A 19,053-nucleotide genomic window follows, 5' to 3' on the forward strand; every position below is an offset into this window, starting at 1 on the left:
AATGTCGCACGATACATCATATAAAATGTCATGCGTGAAATGGAATTTTGTTTTTCCGTGGTTGATAATAATCAAACGGATGAATGTTGCAGCTCTCAGCAAGTTTCTTCACGAAACTTCCCCGGACTCACCACGAGGAGGTGGCTGCGCGAGTCCCAACATATAGCACGCGGACAAACGAATATAGACGTACATATACAAACGATAACAAAGGAAAAAATAAAAAAAATCAATCCCCCCGACAGCACCTGGATAACCGACTAAGACAACGACGTACAGTAAGGCAACCCCTACGTACCCGACGACGGCACCGAGCCCTTTGGAGCTTGAGCCACTCGCCGAGGCGGTAGCTCAAAGGCTCCGGAACGATCTCGATATTTGTGCCATAGCGGAGACCCGACCAGGGTGGTCCCCCAGCCTCCTCTGGCTGTTGCTGAGTCTCTTCCGATGGTTCACCTGCAAATAGATATATCAAATATTCAGGATGAGTAAATGAATATTGAAATGGGTTGAGAAACTGCTTTTATGTTTTCTAAGAGATGGGGGTGTGTGCATTGTACATGACAGCAACTGACCGTTACTTAACTCAAAACTACAATTATTGAACGGACAAAATAAACGTTAAAATTGAGTATAATGTTTACTTACTCGACATGAAGATTGCTTCGATGTCGAGAGTCTCGAGGCTGCTCGGAGGTTGTGACTCTTCCTGGGAAGTGAAAAAAAAAAAAAAAAAATATATATATATATATATATATAAACGTTTTCGACTTGTATATAAACGACTTTGTCGATGAACTAAACGGCACCGAATATCAGTCGTTAAATTGAGATGAAAATATTCATCGCCCGCCGTTCACCCTTAGTTCATTTGATTTAGCCACGGTTCTTTGGGTCGAGTCAGGAGGTGCGCGTATCTTTGGGAGTACGCATGGCCTCTCCCAAGGTTGAGACCAACAGAGCTCCAGCCTGGCACCTGAGACAATTTCTTCGTTTTTTTCATGCTATAAGTTTAATATAAAGGGACCCGTGCAAAGTCTGGCTTGGGGGTGCCAAAGATTTGAACTTAGGAGCCCTGCTCCAGGAAGTGGGGAGTACGGAATTACGTGATGAGCCATCCGGGGGTACGCGAAAAATGAGCAGCAACGGTAGAAAAAACGAGTGAACTTTTAAAAAAACAAATTTAATATTACGGCATAATATATATAAAGACGTACACGTGAGCTTCCTATTTATTTATGTAGCGGTGGTTCTCACACTTTTTCCACCCTCGATTCCCTTGGCTTTTCATCGTTAATCCAGACTAGTCCAGTTAAGAATCATTTTTAAATATGAACCCGTTTCTTCTAGATATTTCTAGGAATACGTATTTCCTACGCATTTTAAGAAAGGGGGTGTGCGTTTAAGGGGCATGTGCATGAGCATATTAACATTATGGTGTCGAGTTTGAGCTCATATACTTGTCATATGAGTACTTTTTCTCTAGTAATGGGAATAGAGGGTACTCGTGCGACCAAAGGATGTGTGTTTTCTTTGGATCGGATCAGTGTTAACGAGTACCGTTATAGCGAAAATCTCGTTTTAGCGAACACTTTTCTAATCCCTCAAATAAGCTTACATATAGGAACAACCTAAAATTTCTTTATAACGAAGTGATTTCTTTGGTCTCTTGGAGTTCGTTGTAACGGGATTCGACTGTAGTAAAGACGTGAGAGAGTTCACATAAAATTTCATGCAACCTAGACAGACCATAATTTGTTCCAAAAAAATACATGAGAATGGACTGCGAAATACGGGAAAACATTGCCAATAATCGCTAAAAATGATGCCAAAAGTGAACAAAGTTGCTTACTCGTGCTAAAATCACAAAAAAGTCGCCAATCGAGGTAAATGAAGTACCACTTCACACATTCCAGTGAATTAAAAAACCATGGCAATATGTAAAATACATATTCTTATTCCCAGTCGTAATTATCGTAATGTAATTTTTGAGTTGGGAAGATAATTTTAATCGTCGATTTGAAGAATAAACGTCAAATTGGCTTCGTTGAAAATAAGTGAAAAACCGGGACATTTTTGCAAAAAAGTTGGGACAGCCAGAAAAACAAAAAATCGGGACTGTCCCGGAAAATACGGGACGTATGGTTATTCTAATGCAACCTGAATGTTATCGTTAAAATGTTGGGATGTTTAGGTACCTGTGTGTACCTTGTTAAACACCATAAAATGCTTTGTAAGCATACCTTCCCAATTTACGAGTAATTATATGGCTGCTCAAAATGTAGAGCTGCATGTGCGTAATGAGTAAAAAGGAACACGCTCTCTACGAAATCTGGACGTCATGCTAATTACCACCAAGTGTCAGCCATGCCCGCTAAATATTGCCTGTTTACATATCCTCAAGGCAGGTACGGATCCGGGGAGAGCAATGGGGCTTATCACCCCTCCCAAGCACCGCAAATAACATGGGTAAAATTGGTCTGTCCCGTAAAATACTGGACGATCCAACGAACCTACACAATAAATCGCTCCTCCGGACAGTAGCCCCAGTAATGGGTATTGCATAATGAATCTCTAGAGCGAGATTGATTCATAAATGTATATAAATGTGTATTTACTTACGAAGTAGCAGATGCCAAGACGATCGCTGAAGGTGACACTTCGGACCGACTGAAATACAAAGCATAACACGCATCATTTTAAGAATGTGTGTGTGATAACGTATAAATCACTTCAATTTTTTTTAATGGTAGCGTCATTAACGAAATATCTCGCCCTTTTAAAAGCCTGTAAAGTTGATTTCTCAATGGAACACTTTTTCCTGCACCCTCTTTACAATTCATTTTTCCTTACGTTGCACCTGCTGAAAATTGGCAGAATGCCAACTCAAATAAAAACGATATTACATTTTTGAAGGGGAGAAGGGAATGTTCAGTGATTTCTGCTGTGTCGCTTAAAGGGTTAAAACAGTGATGCCCAATCTGTGTTATGTTAATAGTTATTAATGGTACCCGAGGAAATAATCAGCGATGGCGGGAAAATAAGCAAAATAATAGAGAATGCAAAACTATATAGCTATACACAAGGGTATGCAAGCATATGCGTACGCAGAATTTTCTCGAGGAGGGGGGGGAGGGTTCAGATTTTTTTTTCCTTCTGGGGGGGGGGGGGTGTTTACTTTTTTTTCCCTGCAAAATAACACTTTAATCTCGGCTCAAGGGGGTTAGAACCCCAAACCCCCCCTTCCCTTTGCGTACGCCAATGTATGCAAGTAATACATTATATGCATTTCCAGGGAAGGGGCGGGGTAGGTGAAACATGAGAGGTTAGGAATCACTGATTTCGTAAACCAATTCTGATTTCTTACACCGATTACAACATAATTCTTGGCGTCATTGAAGATAATATTATCTGTTAGAAACCAATACACAGAATTCTCATACCTTAGCATCCGAGGACTTCGAGCTTGCATCCTCCAAGAGCCCCGCGGCTTTCGTCTCCTCTACAGACTCAGAGGAATCCCTGTCCTCCTCGTTCTCGTCATTATCAATGACGGTGTCGTCGGGTACACCGTGCTGGTTCACCAGCCACTCGAGCTCCTCGAGCACCCCCTGCAACGGCAAAAAATATGACACCATTGCACATTTTGATAGCAAAGTTATATGAAGCGATGGGCTCATTGCCTAAGTAATAAGTAGTAGTAGTATTACAGTAGGCAGTAGTACAGACTTTCGAGTATTGCCAACACCCTCTATCAAAGCTGCATACATCAAGGCATAGTTTTACTAACTTTCAAGCAGCTTTGCTCAGCACCTCCTAGAGATAGATATCTATCTATAGATTCTGAGGGAGGTGCTGCTTTGCCCCCTATAGATAAGAATAGAACCCCTTAATACACTGTATATGAAGGCGTCTTAGATAAGAAAGCCTTCACACTGCTGACGTCACAACTAGTGTCGTAGGTAGGTGTAGAACTCCTTAATACACTCCTTAATATAGTATATGAAGGCGTCTTAGGTAGGTGGAGGCCGAAGGAAGACGAAGCCGTGAACCACCGGCCATTGTTTGCACGTGTTTTTTATCTGTTGGTGTGTTAGTGTTTTTTAAAGTTGTTAGATACGTTTTAAAATTTATTTTTGTGTTATATATTCTTTTTTAATTTTAATTAATCGTGCCTATCATGGATGCCAAGAGGCAGAGAGAGACTTTCCTTATTTTAATTTATTAAAGAATACGATCGATCGATCACATCAAAGACTTGCTTCTATAATCAGGGAAGGATATCAGTGTCAAAAGTTTTCGAGTAAGTATTTTATTGGATTTATTTTCATCATTAACAGTGAAATTTATGATATTTTTTATTTAGGAATTTGCATTGTCCCGGCTTTTATAAATGAATTCAGAGATTTGTCTGTTTCTCAGTTGCATGATCTGGCCACTCTAGGCTCATGGTCTCAGTTTGGTGCGATGCCCTTAAAAAATCAGGTGGCGCGTGATTAAATACCGCCATTAATACCGCGACGCATACATGAAAATAAGGTGAAAGGGGAGTCACGAAAGGTTTTTAATGACAGCTACCGAGAGCTGTAAAAAAAAAAATCTGCTGTGAACTCTTTCTCTAAGTGCTTTTCAGCTTCCAAGTGTGAAATTTGTGACTAATTTCAGCAGAACTGCCCAGAACTTTCTTAATGCATGAGCTCATCAGGACATAACCCGGGGGACATCACGGCCATAGAAGGCCTGCATAATGAGATCTAGGTGATCTTCGCGAGTAAGTAGGCAAATATATTAACTGTTGCTTCCTGCTAAAAATATGAGGTCCCACACAGAACATCATTTTACCTGGATACTTCCGATGGACCTGTATAGAACGTCCACAAAAAGGAAGCTCACTGAACTTAAGGTTGTAACACGGGTCGGGAGCGGCGATAAATTGTGTATGCTCATCGGATCACTCGTTCTGTATTTTATGGGGCAGGCCCTTTTCTCCCATTTAATTGGGCTGATGATCGCAACCCCTCTCCCGGACCCGCTTCTGGTTCAGATCCACCATATAAATACAATTTCTGTTCGTTATAAATTTAGTTTTGAATAAATTTAATGAGTTAAAAGGATTTCGCTCCTGGGTGGGGGAGGGGGGGGCATGGGCTGAAAAAAGGTTAAAAAGATTGAACCACTGGCATAGCTTACGGCCAGGTTGAAAAATCACGAGGGAAAACAAGTATTCAAAGAAATGAGAAGTATGTAACACCAAAAGGAGTACTTACGGCTCGCTCGATCAAACCCAATACCACAGTCACGGTATCTACCAGTGACTCGAGCACCTGCTCGACCTCCTAATTAGAAAAATTGAAACAATGGTTCAGTCCTTTTAATACCACTAAGACTATTTAGTATAAATGTACAGAGTCATATCAGCGTTTTTGAGATGAATAAATAATTTTATTAATATTTAATATAGTACCAAGAGATTTATGAAGGGGGTTCCGGGAATATAATACTAATACTAAAAGTTTTTAGTTTCGGAGAACGAGCACACACTTACCTCTAACAATTCAACTCCCCTAAACATTGCTACAAAAAAATCGCAAGAGAATCACTTAGATAGCGCCGCAATTCTCTCAAATATGAGTAACAATGGTTGGCGTAGGCCTTTTATATCCTGTCAACAATGAGCGGAAGTAAACCATTTGTTGATGTTCAATCTTGACGGATAAGTCAAAATCACTACAAAAGTGTATGGCTATCTGTTGATATCTTTGATTGATCCGGCTGTTCACTGGGGATTTTTAATATCCAAATTTTATACGCATAAATAATTCTCTTCAGTAAATATTTTTAATCAACGTTCTAGACATGGCCCGCCTTTGACATGAGGGTGTCTAGGCATGGTCTCTACAAGGGTGGGGCTGACAGGGCTCCAGCTCTTTTGCCCGGGACAATTACAATCATTCTTTTTGTTTTTTTCATGCCATAAATTCAGTATATAAGCAGGGCCGTCTTAAGAGCATCATGGGCGCCCCCATGCCAATTGATTTTTCTGAGCCCCTACCAAACGAATTCTCAAAAATTTCAACCAGATCTCATTTTTGTGAGATCCTTCTTCGCTTAAGGCCACCGGGCCGTGCCCGGATGGCCCATGCCTTAAGACGGCACTGTATATAAGGACCCCTTAAAAAGTCTGGCTTGGAGGTTCGCTAAAGATCTCAGCCTATAGGGGTCCTGCTCCAGGATGTGGGGGCAAAGACGCACCTAAGTATTTTGCGGCCCTCTAAAACTGGGGGAAGGGGTTCCCATTTCTCCTCCAGTGTCCTTGGGCATCCTGGTGTGTGCCAAGTTCACACTGGCAATGCCGTCTTAAAAACGTCAAGTTCTCTCAGACAAAGTGATATTTTTGAGGCCCTACCTGGCTACCTGCTCTTGAGGCCTTCTCTGCTCGTGAGGCCCCGCGCTCCATACCCGGGAATTCAGAAGAATCAAACAACACTGCACACTAGCACCCGAGAATCACTATCAAACTACTATTTCATGGTAATAAGGAAAGCCATTTGACAATAAATTTGGACAATAGTTCCCGTTGCCCACCAAAAATGTTACAGGTTTGTCCTGTAATATTTTCTGTCTTCAGGGCCCACTGCTCTACAGTATCTATATGCCTAGAAGTTCCGCAGAAGAATATGGACGAGGTGCATGTCTGGTTTAATAGTACAGTCGAATCCCGTTATAACTAACTCCAAGAGACAGGAGAAATCACTTCGTCATAATGAAATTTCAGGTTGTTTGCATTGTTCCTATGTAAACTTATTTGAGGAATTAGAAAAGTGTTCGTTAAAACGAGATTTTCGCTATGACGGTATTCGTTAAAACGGGATTCGACTGTAGCATAGGCGTACGCAGAATTTTCTCGGGGGGGGGGGAGTCGGATTTTTTTTCCTTCTGAGGAAGGGGTTTTTACTTTTTTCCTGCAAAATAGCACTATAATCTTGGTTCGGGGGGGGGGGGTTTCTCCTGGCGTACGGATACGACCCCCTTCCTCTCCGTCCTTCTTCATATTGAGGGAAAGGGTCAGTAGGAACCTTAGGCCTGAGAGTTCAATGTCTGAATATTAAAGGCTCCCTGTCTTGGTAGCAAAGTACTTAAACAGAAGTTAAATATAAAATGTATTCACAAAGTATTTTATCCCGTTTTACGGCCCCTACAATTCAAGCCGTGTGTGTGTGTGTGGGGGGGGGGGGAGATTTCCAGGGTGAAGCAGGAAGTTGATAGGAGGCGCAGAAACGGATTTCGCTTCTGCGGCTTTTCCACGTGGGACCATTCAATGTTTGTTTCAGTTCTCCGGTAGACTTCAATGTTTTGCACACCAATTAGTATAATTTTCAACCCTTACGAAGTTGATGCCCTGGGCTGCAGTCCATTTAGAGTCCCCCCCCCCCCTCGTGAATACAACTTTGCATGCAATTCTTTTTAAAAGCCCTCTGAGCCTCTCTGTTGTGCGATCTGCAGTCTTTTATACCCGCCACTGAGGTGATCGTATTGTCATAGTGACGGACTCGCATCGTTAGGACCCGAGTTAAAACCTCACCGTCACCACAATGGTGGTCGGTTGAAGTTGGTTTTCTGTGGTTCTCAACTTTAAAGCGTGAATTCGAGCCGATCTTCCCGTTAAAAAGTCTCGCCACAGAGAGCAACAGGCCTACACCGGGCGTACAATTATTCGATCATTCCACTTCACTCATAGTTAGAATAGCTGATGACAAATGGCGGCATTACACATAGCAAGTGTTTCACAGAAAACAAACTTCACGTCAGGTTCACACACGTACACACATATTCCAACATGTAGCAATTCGTTAGAAGTTCCGCAGAGGAATATGGACGAGGTGCATGTGCGGTTTAGTAGTAATAGTCTTTATACATACCATACAACGGTACAATTATTCAATCATTACATTTCACTCATGATTAGACAAATTCAGGACAGATGGGGGCACTATACAAATAACAAGCATTACATAAAGCAGACTTAACGTTAGGTTCACAACGCGGACATGCACATTCCGGTATGTACCAATTCGTTAGAAATTCCGTAGAGGAATGTTTATAAGATGTGTGTACAGTTAAAGTAGTAGTCTTTTATACTTTTTCCAAGTTTACTGTAGCTTCTTTCCCCGCAGTTAGAAATTTTGCGGTGATTTAAGTAATAATTAGCATTTTTGCTTTCCTTTGGCATAATTCCTTGTTAAAACTGGCCATTACCCATTTGGGACGCCAATTTCCCGTATTTTTTCTAAAAGAAAGGTAGTCAGCATGGGAAAGGTGAAGTTTGATTAGAGCCCTAGAGAGAGAGAGAGAAATACAATATTAGGTTCCTTAGTTGTGTGGGAATGAAGCTATGACTATAGTTGTCTTGTAGTTGTTGAAATTCAGAATCGGAACTAGAGGGAATCATCGAATTTAAGGTGAAGGGGGTCCGCAAAGTTACGTTTGCCCCCCGAAAAAAATCCCACTCCGGACCCAATTCGTGGGACTTAAAGTTGATAGACTCCTCGAACGGGAAATCATTGAGGGTGTGTGCTTAGTGAACGGGAGAGGGAGTGAATGTCCACATCTTCATGTTTATGGCTATATGAGCGGTCCCCATGTCACTATTACTCACAGCCACTACAGAGAAAGAAAATTTATAGTGTGAAAACAATAAAAGATTATAGGATACGTCCTGTGCTCTGGGTTGGAGCCATGCCATTCCTCCCGTAGGGGGAAATTCCGATTTTTGTTCCAAAAATTTTTGTTTTCATCGTACCTATGATCTGCGGATTATATACGCAGAAAAATATAGTAGTTATTTTAGCATATTTTGCGGTCCGAAGCAGTTACACTCTTCGCACCTGCTTTCGTTCTCCGAGTTGAAAAAAAAACCCAATATACAAACACACAGGGTGAAGAACATGCGTCTCGTATTTCCAGGGACATCTCCGCATTTCTACGTAATTTTGGCCATCCAAACTTTTTTATAACTTATTTTCACCGAAGCCTACTTGAATATTTGTTCTTTATTGAAACCAAGAGTGGAAATTATCTTCTCATTTCATAAATTTATGATAACTATACGATTATGAATAAGAATATTCATCTCGCATTTGTCGTGTTAAGCCCGTGGTTGTCAAATTTTTTTCACCAGCTACTCCCTTGCCCAATTCATGGTTCATCTGAGGCTTTTCAGAATAGTTAGATAGATATTGTGATACGAACATTCCACATTTTTCTCGAAGAAATATGGTCAGTTTGGTAATGTTGAATGCTATATTTCGTAAAATTCATTTTATCCACTGTAATTTGCAGTAGTGCTTCATTTCTCACTGTGTGTATTTTTCAGTGTTTCTAGCAATGGTTGGCAATTTTGGCATCCTTTTTGGTAATAATTGGCTGTCCCGTATTTTCCCGTAATGGTCAGCATGAGTACATATATATATTTTTTTGCTTGTTTTATTCATGCTTGTTTTCGTTTCCGTCTACGATAAGCAGATGGCAGCACTGCATGACCCTGATTTCTTTGCACTTACGATAATTCTCTTAGCATTTTTAATGAGAATAAGATAGTTTGCTTCCAGAAGAAATCTCATCATCATCACCATCAGCATCTTGATTGACATTTTTTGTCCGCAGTTTCCTTGCTGTGCAGGGAAGGCAGACACACCACGTAATGGCGTTGTCTTGAGAGTGTTTCGAGAGCCCGTTGTTTTTTTTTTTCTCCCTCATTTAATTAAAGTGGGGTGAGAAAAAAAAAAGGTTTGTTTTGAATTTAAAAGAATGACGTTATTAGGTGTGAATTTACGCGTTAGCGGTTACAGCAGCCAGGGCGGGAGGAAATATATGGAAGATGCTCTGGTGGTTGCTGCCCAGGAGACTGAAGATGGCCAAGACCTGGAGTACGCTTTTTTCGCCGTTTACGATGGCCACGGGGGCAAAGAAGCCGCTCTTTTCGCGAAACAGCACCTGATGGCCAACATCATCGGATTGAGGAATTTTTGGTCCGACGACGACGATCTCGTGCTCAAGGCTATTCGAGATGGATTCCTCATGACGCATCTCGCTATGTGGAAAGAATTAGGTATTTATCTCCTCTTAATTACTAATATCATTCAATTATGGGCATACTGTGAAAATTCCTATGTCCTATCAAATAACCATTTTATTTACGCATATTTCAAGATATGTGGTGATCATCAGTGAGGCAAGGCAAATAATGGACAAACGTCCTTCTAGTTTATTGTAAAAGTCGTCAAAGTGCTTTGATATAGTTAAATGGTTATTTAATTTAATGGTTTTATCATTATTTACGGAGGGGCTTTATATATATAGCGGGATATAGCCCAGGGTGTCAAGCACAGAGGGGCAGCAAGTAGTGGTAAAGAAAATCAGTAGAATTGGAGAAATGTAGAAAAATGTGTATAGCCCATTAGATGGGTATAAGACCATAACTCGGCCTATAGAGCAAGGGACTAAATCAGTAAGTGACCTAGAGAGTTTGCAAGCATTTTTTTTTCTTTTCTATTTCCCATGATATATGCTGTTATTTTTGGTTGCTGTAGTGGAGTTATATTTGACATCCATATTTTTTTATGAGCATTTGTTTTTTGTTCAGCAACCTCATTGGACAATTTGCCTCTTGTGGTATTTGTGAGTGACCTAGAGAGTGAGGGACGAGGTCAGTAAGTGACCCAGAGCGTGTGCAAGCATGTGTATGACCAAAAGAGGGGCCCAGAGAGAGTGTGTGTGAGCATGGGAGTGACCAGGTCAGTGAGTATCCAAAAGTGTGAAAAAGTGGCATAGAGTGTGAGCCGATATTGCCATATGGCGATGTGGCCTGGGTATCTTTCGGCATAAAGTGTGTGCAAGCATGTAAATGGCCAAAAGAGTTACCTAAAGCATGAGCAACCAAAACAGTGTGCAAGCATGTGAATTGTTAAAAGAATGTGTGAACGTGGGAGTGACTTAAAAAAATGCTAGCATGTGTAACCAAAGAATATATGCAAGCTTGTAAATGACTGAAAGAAAGACTTAGAGGCATATTTATAGGGTGGAGTTATAGCACTGGGTGACGAATCAGAGGGATGAGTGGTACCAGTGATACCCAGTGGTGTGTAACCAAAGAATATATGCAAGCTTGTAAATGACTGAAAGAAAGACTTAGAGGCATATTTATAGGGTGGAGTTATAGCACTGGGTGACGAATCAGAGGGATGAGTGGTAAAAAATCCGCGATTTTTATGGGAGAAGGACAGCAAAATTTGTGTAGCCTACAAGCAGCATAAATCTGCTTCTGAAGCCATATTATATCATCAATTCACAATGATGATCCTGGCAGACTAGCATAATTGAGAAATTCTTTATTTTCTAATATTACCAGTTCGAAATGACAATTAGTGCTAGATCACATTACTATGAGGCTCCCATCAGGCTGTGTTCTGATGGACCAATGTGTTAGGCCAGCACTGCGGCCCTCTGTGCCAATAAAATGGTGGCCATTGCTTAACAGAATTATACTCAATATAAGATAATGGATTTTCTTACTTCGAGGTGTGAATGTGAGGCAGCCTCCCATTCGAAAAATTCTCGCCACAGAGAGTAAAGTAGGCCTTCAACACAATACTTACATAACAGGAAAATTGAAGATTTGCTATTTTCACTTATATGCAAGATTTATGGCAATACCATTATAAAACAAAACAAGCGTAACTCTGACACCATAAATGAGTCATTCTCATGAAATCGCACAAAAAAGAAAATGTCAATGAAAAAATTGAAAAAACTCTTGAGGCCACTTCTTTTTACCTGCACAAGCTGCATTCTCAAAGCAAAGTCTTTAAATGAAACAAAACTGCAGTTTGATGTTGCAACCAAGAAATTTGGATTTTTTTACTCCCCCCCCCCCCCCCTTAACTTTTGATCAAACCTCTGGTTACCTGATGCGAGGATAAAGACATTTTACAAGTTTTGCAAAACTGATGAAAAACTATATATACTGGTCCTAAAAATATGTATTATTGAAAGAAGAATATATTGTTCTTTTAGGATAGAAAGTTATCATTTTAAAATTTGAAAAATTGACTGGGAGACAGTCAAGAGAAGGACATTTCCTTAACAAATGGAAATGTGTTCGAGCAAATTCAAAAACTCTATTGATGAAAGAATTATAAATAGAGTGGCAGTTTTTTTTAGAAGCAGGAAGGTAAATAGGAAGTGATGAAAAAAAGTTCTGTGTCAAATTAAATGCAAACTGTTGAGGACATAATTCGGGCCAATTTCACGGGAATGTCTCAAATATGCTAGTGCTACACACACACACAACATACCCCTGTATGTACAAATTTGTTAGAAATTCTTAGAGGAATGTATGAATGAGGTGCACTTTAGTTGTCTCTTTAGTCGTCCTACCCCTCTTGCTTCAGATATGGGAGATTCCACTGTATGGGGTTTTATAAATCAAATTTTTTTTCTTGTTTATATTTACTATCAGTGGCACGATTTTTATTAAAAAAAAGTACTTTATGCATATATTTGGAGTTTTTTATATTGTGAGCAGGTCAAGTAAGTTTAAATAATATGACTTACAGTAGAACATCTCATTATAATGGACAGTTAAAAAAAATGGAAATATATCAATTTTGTTTAATACAGTAATAATAATTTCATACAATAATAATAAATAATAATTATTCAACAATAAAGAATATTTTTAATGCTCCATATCTGACGAGTTCAAAACTTGTTTTAAGCATTTGTACACATCTTCTTCAATTCAACCTATGTTGAAAGATTTTTATTTGACATAATAAACACGTTTTTTCTAACTAACTACTGCACTTCCATTTTGATGTATGCACTCTTGTATTGTACCCTATCAGAATTATATTTGTTATAAACCAGACTTTCATCAAAACAGAACCTTCGGCACATAGGTGGAGGTAGATGTGAAAGTCTGGGGGGGGGGGGGCACACAATGTCGCATATACATTAGATCAGTAGGCTCCTTCTTTGACGCTGGTGGTGGGCCCCCCCCCCCACACCGTATCTTCGCCCATGCTTCAGCATCTATTAGTCTGTCATTATGAGATTTTACTGTGCATTTCAAAATATTTTTCAAAAATCTGAATTAAGAAGCTTCTCAATGAAATTCTTCTCAGTTAATAGTTCATAAGCATTTATTTGCCCATATAGGCTAATAGCATGGCTTCAGTAAACTATGGCACAGCTATGTCTGTATTTTCTTATTTTTAACAAAAAATGGTGTCACTGTTGATTACAATAAACAATTTTCATTTCTTCTATTGTAAAATTATTTTACTTAAAAAATCAAATGAAAAAATTTCCTCTTTATATTAAAGATATTATCATATTTAGGCATTTTTCACACATTGCATGACATTAGGATGTGAGTGATATGTTTGCAAAATGAATATGAATCTGAAGTTTTCATATTACATTTCTATTACAGACACATGGCCAAAAACACCTACTGGTTTACCGAGTACGGCAGGTACAACAGCTAGTGTTGGATTCATTCGAAAAGGAAAACTTTATATTGGTCATGTTGGAGACTCCAAAATTGTTCTTGGTCATGCTCCTGAAGGTAATCATTAAATCGCAGTGATTTTTCAAACTCTCATTACAATACATTATAAACAGTAAAAAAATTACAAAACAGCACATGATGATGTTATTTTAAACTAATAACAACATCATGTGCTGTTTTATTTTCTCATTAAATTGTTCTCTTTATTATGTAAAAAATTTTGATTATCAGCAAATAGTGCCATATTGGTTCAAGTAAAAGAATTGACATTTTTTTCTGTAAAATAACCTTGACAAACATTCCTGCCACTCCTTAAAATTTAATAAATGGTGATAAAGATCACCTTTTCATTAATAAAATCTTTACTTAAAAAAAAAATTCTTATCTACTTGGAAAGTTTTTGCCTCTTTCTTATTTTCAAAATCAGGTTTGATACCACGGTTTATTTTTTTTATGTGATTGGTGCAATAATTTACATATTTTTCTCTCCAGGTGAAGAAACATGGCAAGCAGAATCCTTGACTGTGGATCACAAACCCGATACTCCAGAGGAGAAAAAACGTATCTATGATTGTGGAGGACTTATCATGAAGAAATCGGGCATCGATAGAGTTGTCTGGAAAAGACCCAAGACTGGTCACCAAGGCCCAGTTAGGCGAAGCACAGATTTTGACAGAATACCATTTTTGGCTGTTGCTCGTTCCTTGGGTAAATATATATGATGGTTTTTTTTGTGTGTGATTGTAAAAGCTGTTCATTAAGAAGATTATCATTCAATGAAACAAAGAAGCTAAAGTAAATGAAGTGAATGAAATTTTTTTTTAAAAAGTGTTAAAATAAGTCGTTACATACAAATGGAAAAAACCTTTATTGAATATATCAACAATGAAAATTACTTCAAATTGAATGGTTATAATCCCATTATCAGGTTGTATGTTTTTTCAGTTGTTGTATATTTTGTTGTATATTTTCAGTGCTATTATTAGTTTTCAGTAACTCAGTTAACTTTACTGATGTTCAATTTGAATAAACTTTCTGAAAATTTTATTTTTATTTTTCCTGTATTTTTTTCAGGGGACTTGTGGAGTTATGATTATCTATGTGAAGAATTTGTCGTCAGCCCTGAACCAGATGTTTATGTCATAACTCTCAATCCAAAAAGAGATAAGTGTTTGGTTATTGCATCCGATGGACTGTGGAATATGTTGACCCCTTGTGACGCCGTTCTATTTGTTCAGGATGCTGAGAGAGAAAATGAGAAAGTGGTGAAAAAGCTGGGCATATCAAATCCAAAGGTATATAATGAAAATGTTTGTTTGATTTTTTTTCATGTTTTTATATGCCTAACTTGAATGATATTATTTAACTATTTCTAAAAACAAGTGACAAAATTTAGGACTAGTTAAGTCTATAATTTGTACTGATGACACTTGATCATCCAAAATTCAGTTGCTAGATTTTAAAAATCAAAACAGTAGTAACATGCTAAAACTCTTTATACACAGTGGAATTTCTATGAAACATTATATCCATAAATTTTGATGTTACAAAAAATAGAATTTACAGTGGACCCACTCGATAAGTCTTTGGTAGGCCAGGATTACACTATAAAAGTTCTTTTATAAAACTGGAAAATGCAACCAATAAGCGTATTAGTTACATTCGAGTAAATGTAACTAATTTTTTTATTGGTTCCTTTTTTTTCATATTTTGTAAAAGATCTTTTATAAGACTTTTTTATAGTGTAATCCCGGCCTTAGGACCATATATTATAAGAAATATCAAATGAGAAATAGTTTGATATGGACAAAAAATCGAGATGCTGCAAATGAGAATTTCATTGTTATAACCATAAAGGCTATAGCCACAGCAGGCAAAGTGTGGTGGATTTAACCAAGGTGCACCACCACGTGTCATTGCGCGATCTTACAGTGTAGTATATGTCTTGTGTTATAAATGATGTGTGTACTGGTGATGCCATCTATCTTTGAAATCAGAAGGTGAATGAATGAGAGTTCTATGTATTTTTCGGTTGTGATCTACTAAGGCATTTTTTTTTAAGAGGAAAGGCTCAGAGAAACTCTAATAGCTTGTATGTAATTATAGTAAATAACATGTCTTGAAATGAAACTACTCAACTCAAAACAACTACTAAACTTGAATGCAAAACATTGCATCATTTTGACTATTATAAAACATCTCAGATATTTGTTGTGGATCGTTTTTAAATATTTATTTTTTATTTTATTAACAGGATCCACTGTTGAGCAATCCCTCGAAAGTTTTAGTTAGCTGTGCCCTTGAACGTTGGAATAAATTGAACATGAGGGCTGATAATACTAGTGTTATAACAGTGCTTATTGAACCTTTGGGATCATTCAGAAATGCTCTACATGCTGAACAAGATTTTGCAAAAGCAATGTTGCACTGCAACTCTTGTGAAAGAAGCAAGAATTGCTCTGTCTGTACTGATAAATGTGATGACAAACAATTATGCAGCCGCAAGAACTTAGGGGGTGTTATGGATCCTGAATCACGTATCTCTTCAGGTACTGTTCATGTAGAAATTTGTGCATGTCTTTGTTTATGTAAACAAGTATATATATATATTTTTGAATTCATTTATAAATGAACATAAAGATTTTAAAACATGGTTTGTTTCGATTCTAGGGTTGATGAAACAACTTACATCCCAAAGCAGCTCGACAAATGAGAATAATAATAATACTACCACTACATTTGATGTTCCTAGCCACCAGCGATTGACTTCAAGTCCTTTGCAGTCACTGAACATTTCATACGATCTCCCTCTCATTTCTAGTCGTCAACTAAGAAACGAGGCAGAGGGATCAGAAAATATGCCATATGCAGTTCCTAGATGGAGCAAAAGTGCTTCTGGACAGACGAGTCTGTTGAAGCTTGCTAGTTGGAGCAAATTGGTGAGCTGGCGCCGATTCAGCTTTCCAGATACTCACAGAACATTTTATATGCAACCAGAATCAAGTTCCAATGAGAATGCTTTAAGCATATCTCACTTCAAACAAAGAGAGAAGAATCAGTCCTCAAGCACTAGCATAGATTTCTGCGAGATAAGTTCCTCTGGTATGCTTCCTCCAACAACAACAAAATGTTCTGAAAGTTCTAAATTTTACTACCACTCACGTGGAACGATCCATTCAGAAACATTTAAGCAAATGACATCATTGAGACAGTCAATAAAAAGGAAGTATCCGGGTGCTGAACTGTCAGCATATCATTCATACAAATGCTCAGAACATCCAAAATGTGACAGCATGATACCGTGGAAGAAGAAACCTGCAATGAATAAAACTGGTATAATGTCACTTACTGCAATCAATGAGTTCCGGTTGTCACAGGGTCAAAGGATGAAGTTTTGATAACTCTTACATTCGCATCATTTAGTCATACCGACCTTACACATTTCACTCATGTTTCTAAAAACACTGATTTTAAGTGTTTGATTTTGGTGCTTATATTATATTGTGCAATATTCGAACACTGGTGTATAGTCTTGAGTAATTTTAATTTGGATTTGTTCACGTAGATTGAAGTTAAATCACTTTCACCTGCCATTGCAATGCTGTTCTCACAGAACAAGTGCAAGCAATATCATTTATGTGTCCAAATTTTGTAAATATCGAGTAGTAGAGTTCATACAAATACCAAATAGATCCATAAATTATGTGTAGATATAATATTTCGTTCATGACAATACTTTGTGGTATGATCAATCAAATGCGGACAAAACCTATCTTGAATTTTAGTTTAATTCAAATCCACAGATATTTGTTTTATCGGGTATAATGGATACTTGAAACACTTTAACACTTTTATTGACTCATCGGCTACTTCAGTTAAAAAGGAAAACATAACGAGGGAATATTTGAGTGAGCAAAGTAGCAGGGGTTCATTACACATATTTCTAATGTACCAAAGAATGTCGTGAAGTTTTGTGAGTTCAAAACTCACTCAGTCCTTGTTGGAATATTTCTTTGCACACTTTACTTGTAGAAGATTAGAAAGCACCAAGACAACCTCATAAGCATATGGCTGTTGCAATAAGCTCCCACACTCAGTCGTTTGTGCGCCTGTCTCTCAGTGAGAGACATGGGGGAAAACTTTCAGAATCAGCTATAAACTGTGGGTTCTGGTCTAATAATCTGTTGTGTGCATAAAATTACATTGGAGAAGCATAAATGAAATAATTTTTGGATCATAAAAAAAAAACCTATTTCTGGCGAGGTGACTCATAGCTACTAAGGCATATTACCAGGCATAACCTTTCCAACTTTGTTTTTGACGCCTCTTCAAAGAAATCCAAGATTGTTTTTACTGCAATAAAAGCAACTGTAGGGCCCCACTCGTCCTACTTTTCCTACTTTTTGGTAAAATGTCCTACTTTCTAGTTTCTGTACTACTTTTTAAAAAATTTTATCAACAAAATTTGTGTAATTGATTTTAATTGAGCAGGGAATCATTGATATATTGCCCAATATTGGAGATAGCAATTAATGATTCTGCCAAAGCATAAATTGTATCGTTTTTAAGGTTATTTGTGGGGGGGGGGGGTATGTGGACCATTTGGTTTATTAATTTTTCATTTGCTTTGTTTGAGGGTTCAACAAATATAGTAGTCATTAGAAACTTCTGTCTGGATGGAAAAAATAATTTTGTATTTATTACTTCATGGCCTTGGACTAGCATTCAAAATTATGGTGCAAATAGGTGAAACAACAGTTTGCATTACAAAGCAGTTCGATACATAGGCCTATTCTAGGTTTGGTGATTTCGATGCTACCCAATAGCATTGTCAATTGTCTTCTGTATTTTTAAGGCATGAAGAGACATAAAACAATATTTACAATGCTCAGCGAAGCACTAGAAATGAAAGTGCTACATTTGTCAAAAATGATTACACTGGCATTGAACAGTAAAATGTGAACAAATCCCTTTAAAAAAGGATGGGGTTTCCTCAATAATCTGGTTCACCTTGCCTTATTTATATCGGATCTTGTAATTTACACATTTTGCACTGTGCTTTTGAAAGTGGTCTCGAAAGAGCGTCATTCTTAAAAACATGTGTTGTCAAAATTTGGTGTGCATTGTCAAAGAGAGTTGACAAACTCTGCACTTTGAAAGACTCCAAAAAAAAAAAAAGAACGTAATTCATACTATATAAGAGACAGAAAAGAATTATCTGTGGATGCTAGTACACTGTTTTGGCCAAAAATTGTTTTTTTAATTTGGCTTTGGCTTGAGTCAATCTTGTAGGATACTGAAATAGTGCTATGAAAAAAAAGTTAATTCAAAATTAAAAAATAAAAAATAAAAATTTTGTAATTTTTTCATTATGCGATGACTACCCACCACGTCCTACTTTTTAGTCCTGCATTTTCCTACTTTTTCTAATTTTTTGAGTGGGAGCCCTGCAACTGTTGAATTTGTTTAACATCTATTTT

General features: G+C 37.9%; 1 protein-coding gene across 1 annotated transcript; it reads left to right on the plus strand.

Moving 5' to 3' along the window:
• The first annotated feature begins 9,585 nt into the window (after positions 1-9,585).
• Positions 9,586-18,850, plus strand: LOC149084334 (protein phosphatase 1D-like). Its single transcript, XM_089234704.1, has 6 exons — positions 9,586-10,108; positions 13,496-13,630; positions 14,066-14,281; positions 14,648-14,868; positions 15,828-16,122; positions 16,244-18,850. Exons 1-6 carry the CDS (start codon positions 9,808-9,810, stop codon positions 16,969-16,971), a joined length of 1,896 nt encoding a protein of 631 aa, XP_089090830.1. The 5' UTR covers positions 9,586-9,807; the 3' UTR covers positions 16,972-18,850.
• Positions 18,851-19,053: the final 203 nt, after the last annotated feature.

Source organism: Pholcus phalangioides, unplaced genomic scaffold, assembly GCF_987345545.1.
Source record: "Pholcus phalangioides strain wild (caught in Gottingen) unplaced genomic scaffold, Ppha-v1.0 ptg000008l_1, whole genome shotgun sequence".
Classification (NCBI taxonomy): Eukaryota; Metazoa; Arthropoda; class Arachnida; order Araneae; family Pholcidae; genus Pholcus; species Pholcus phalangioides.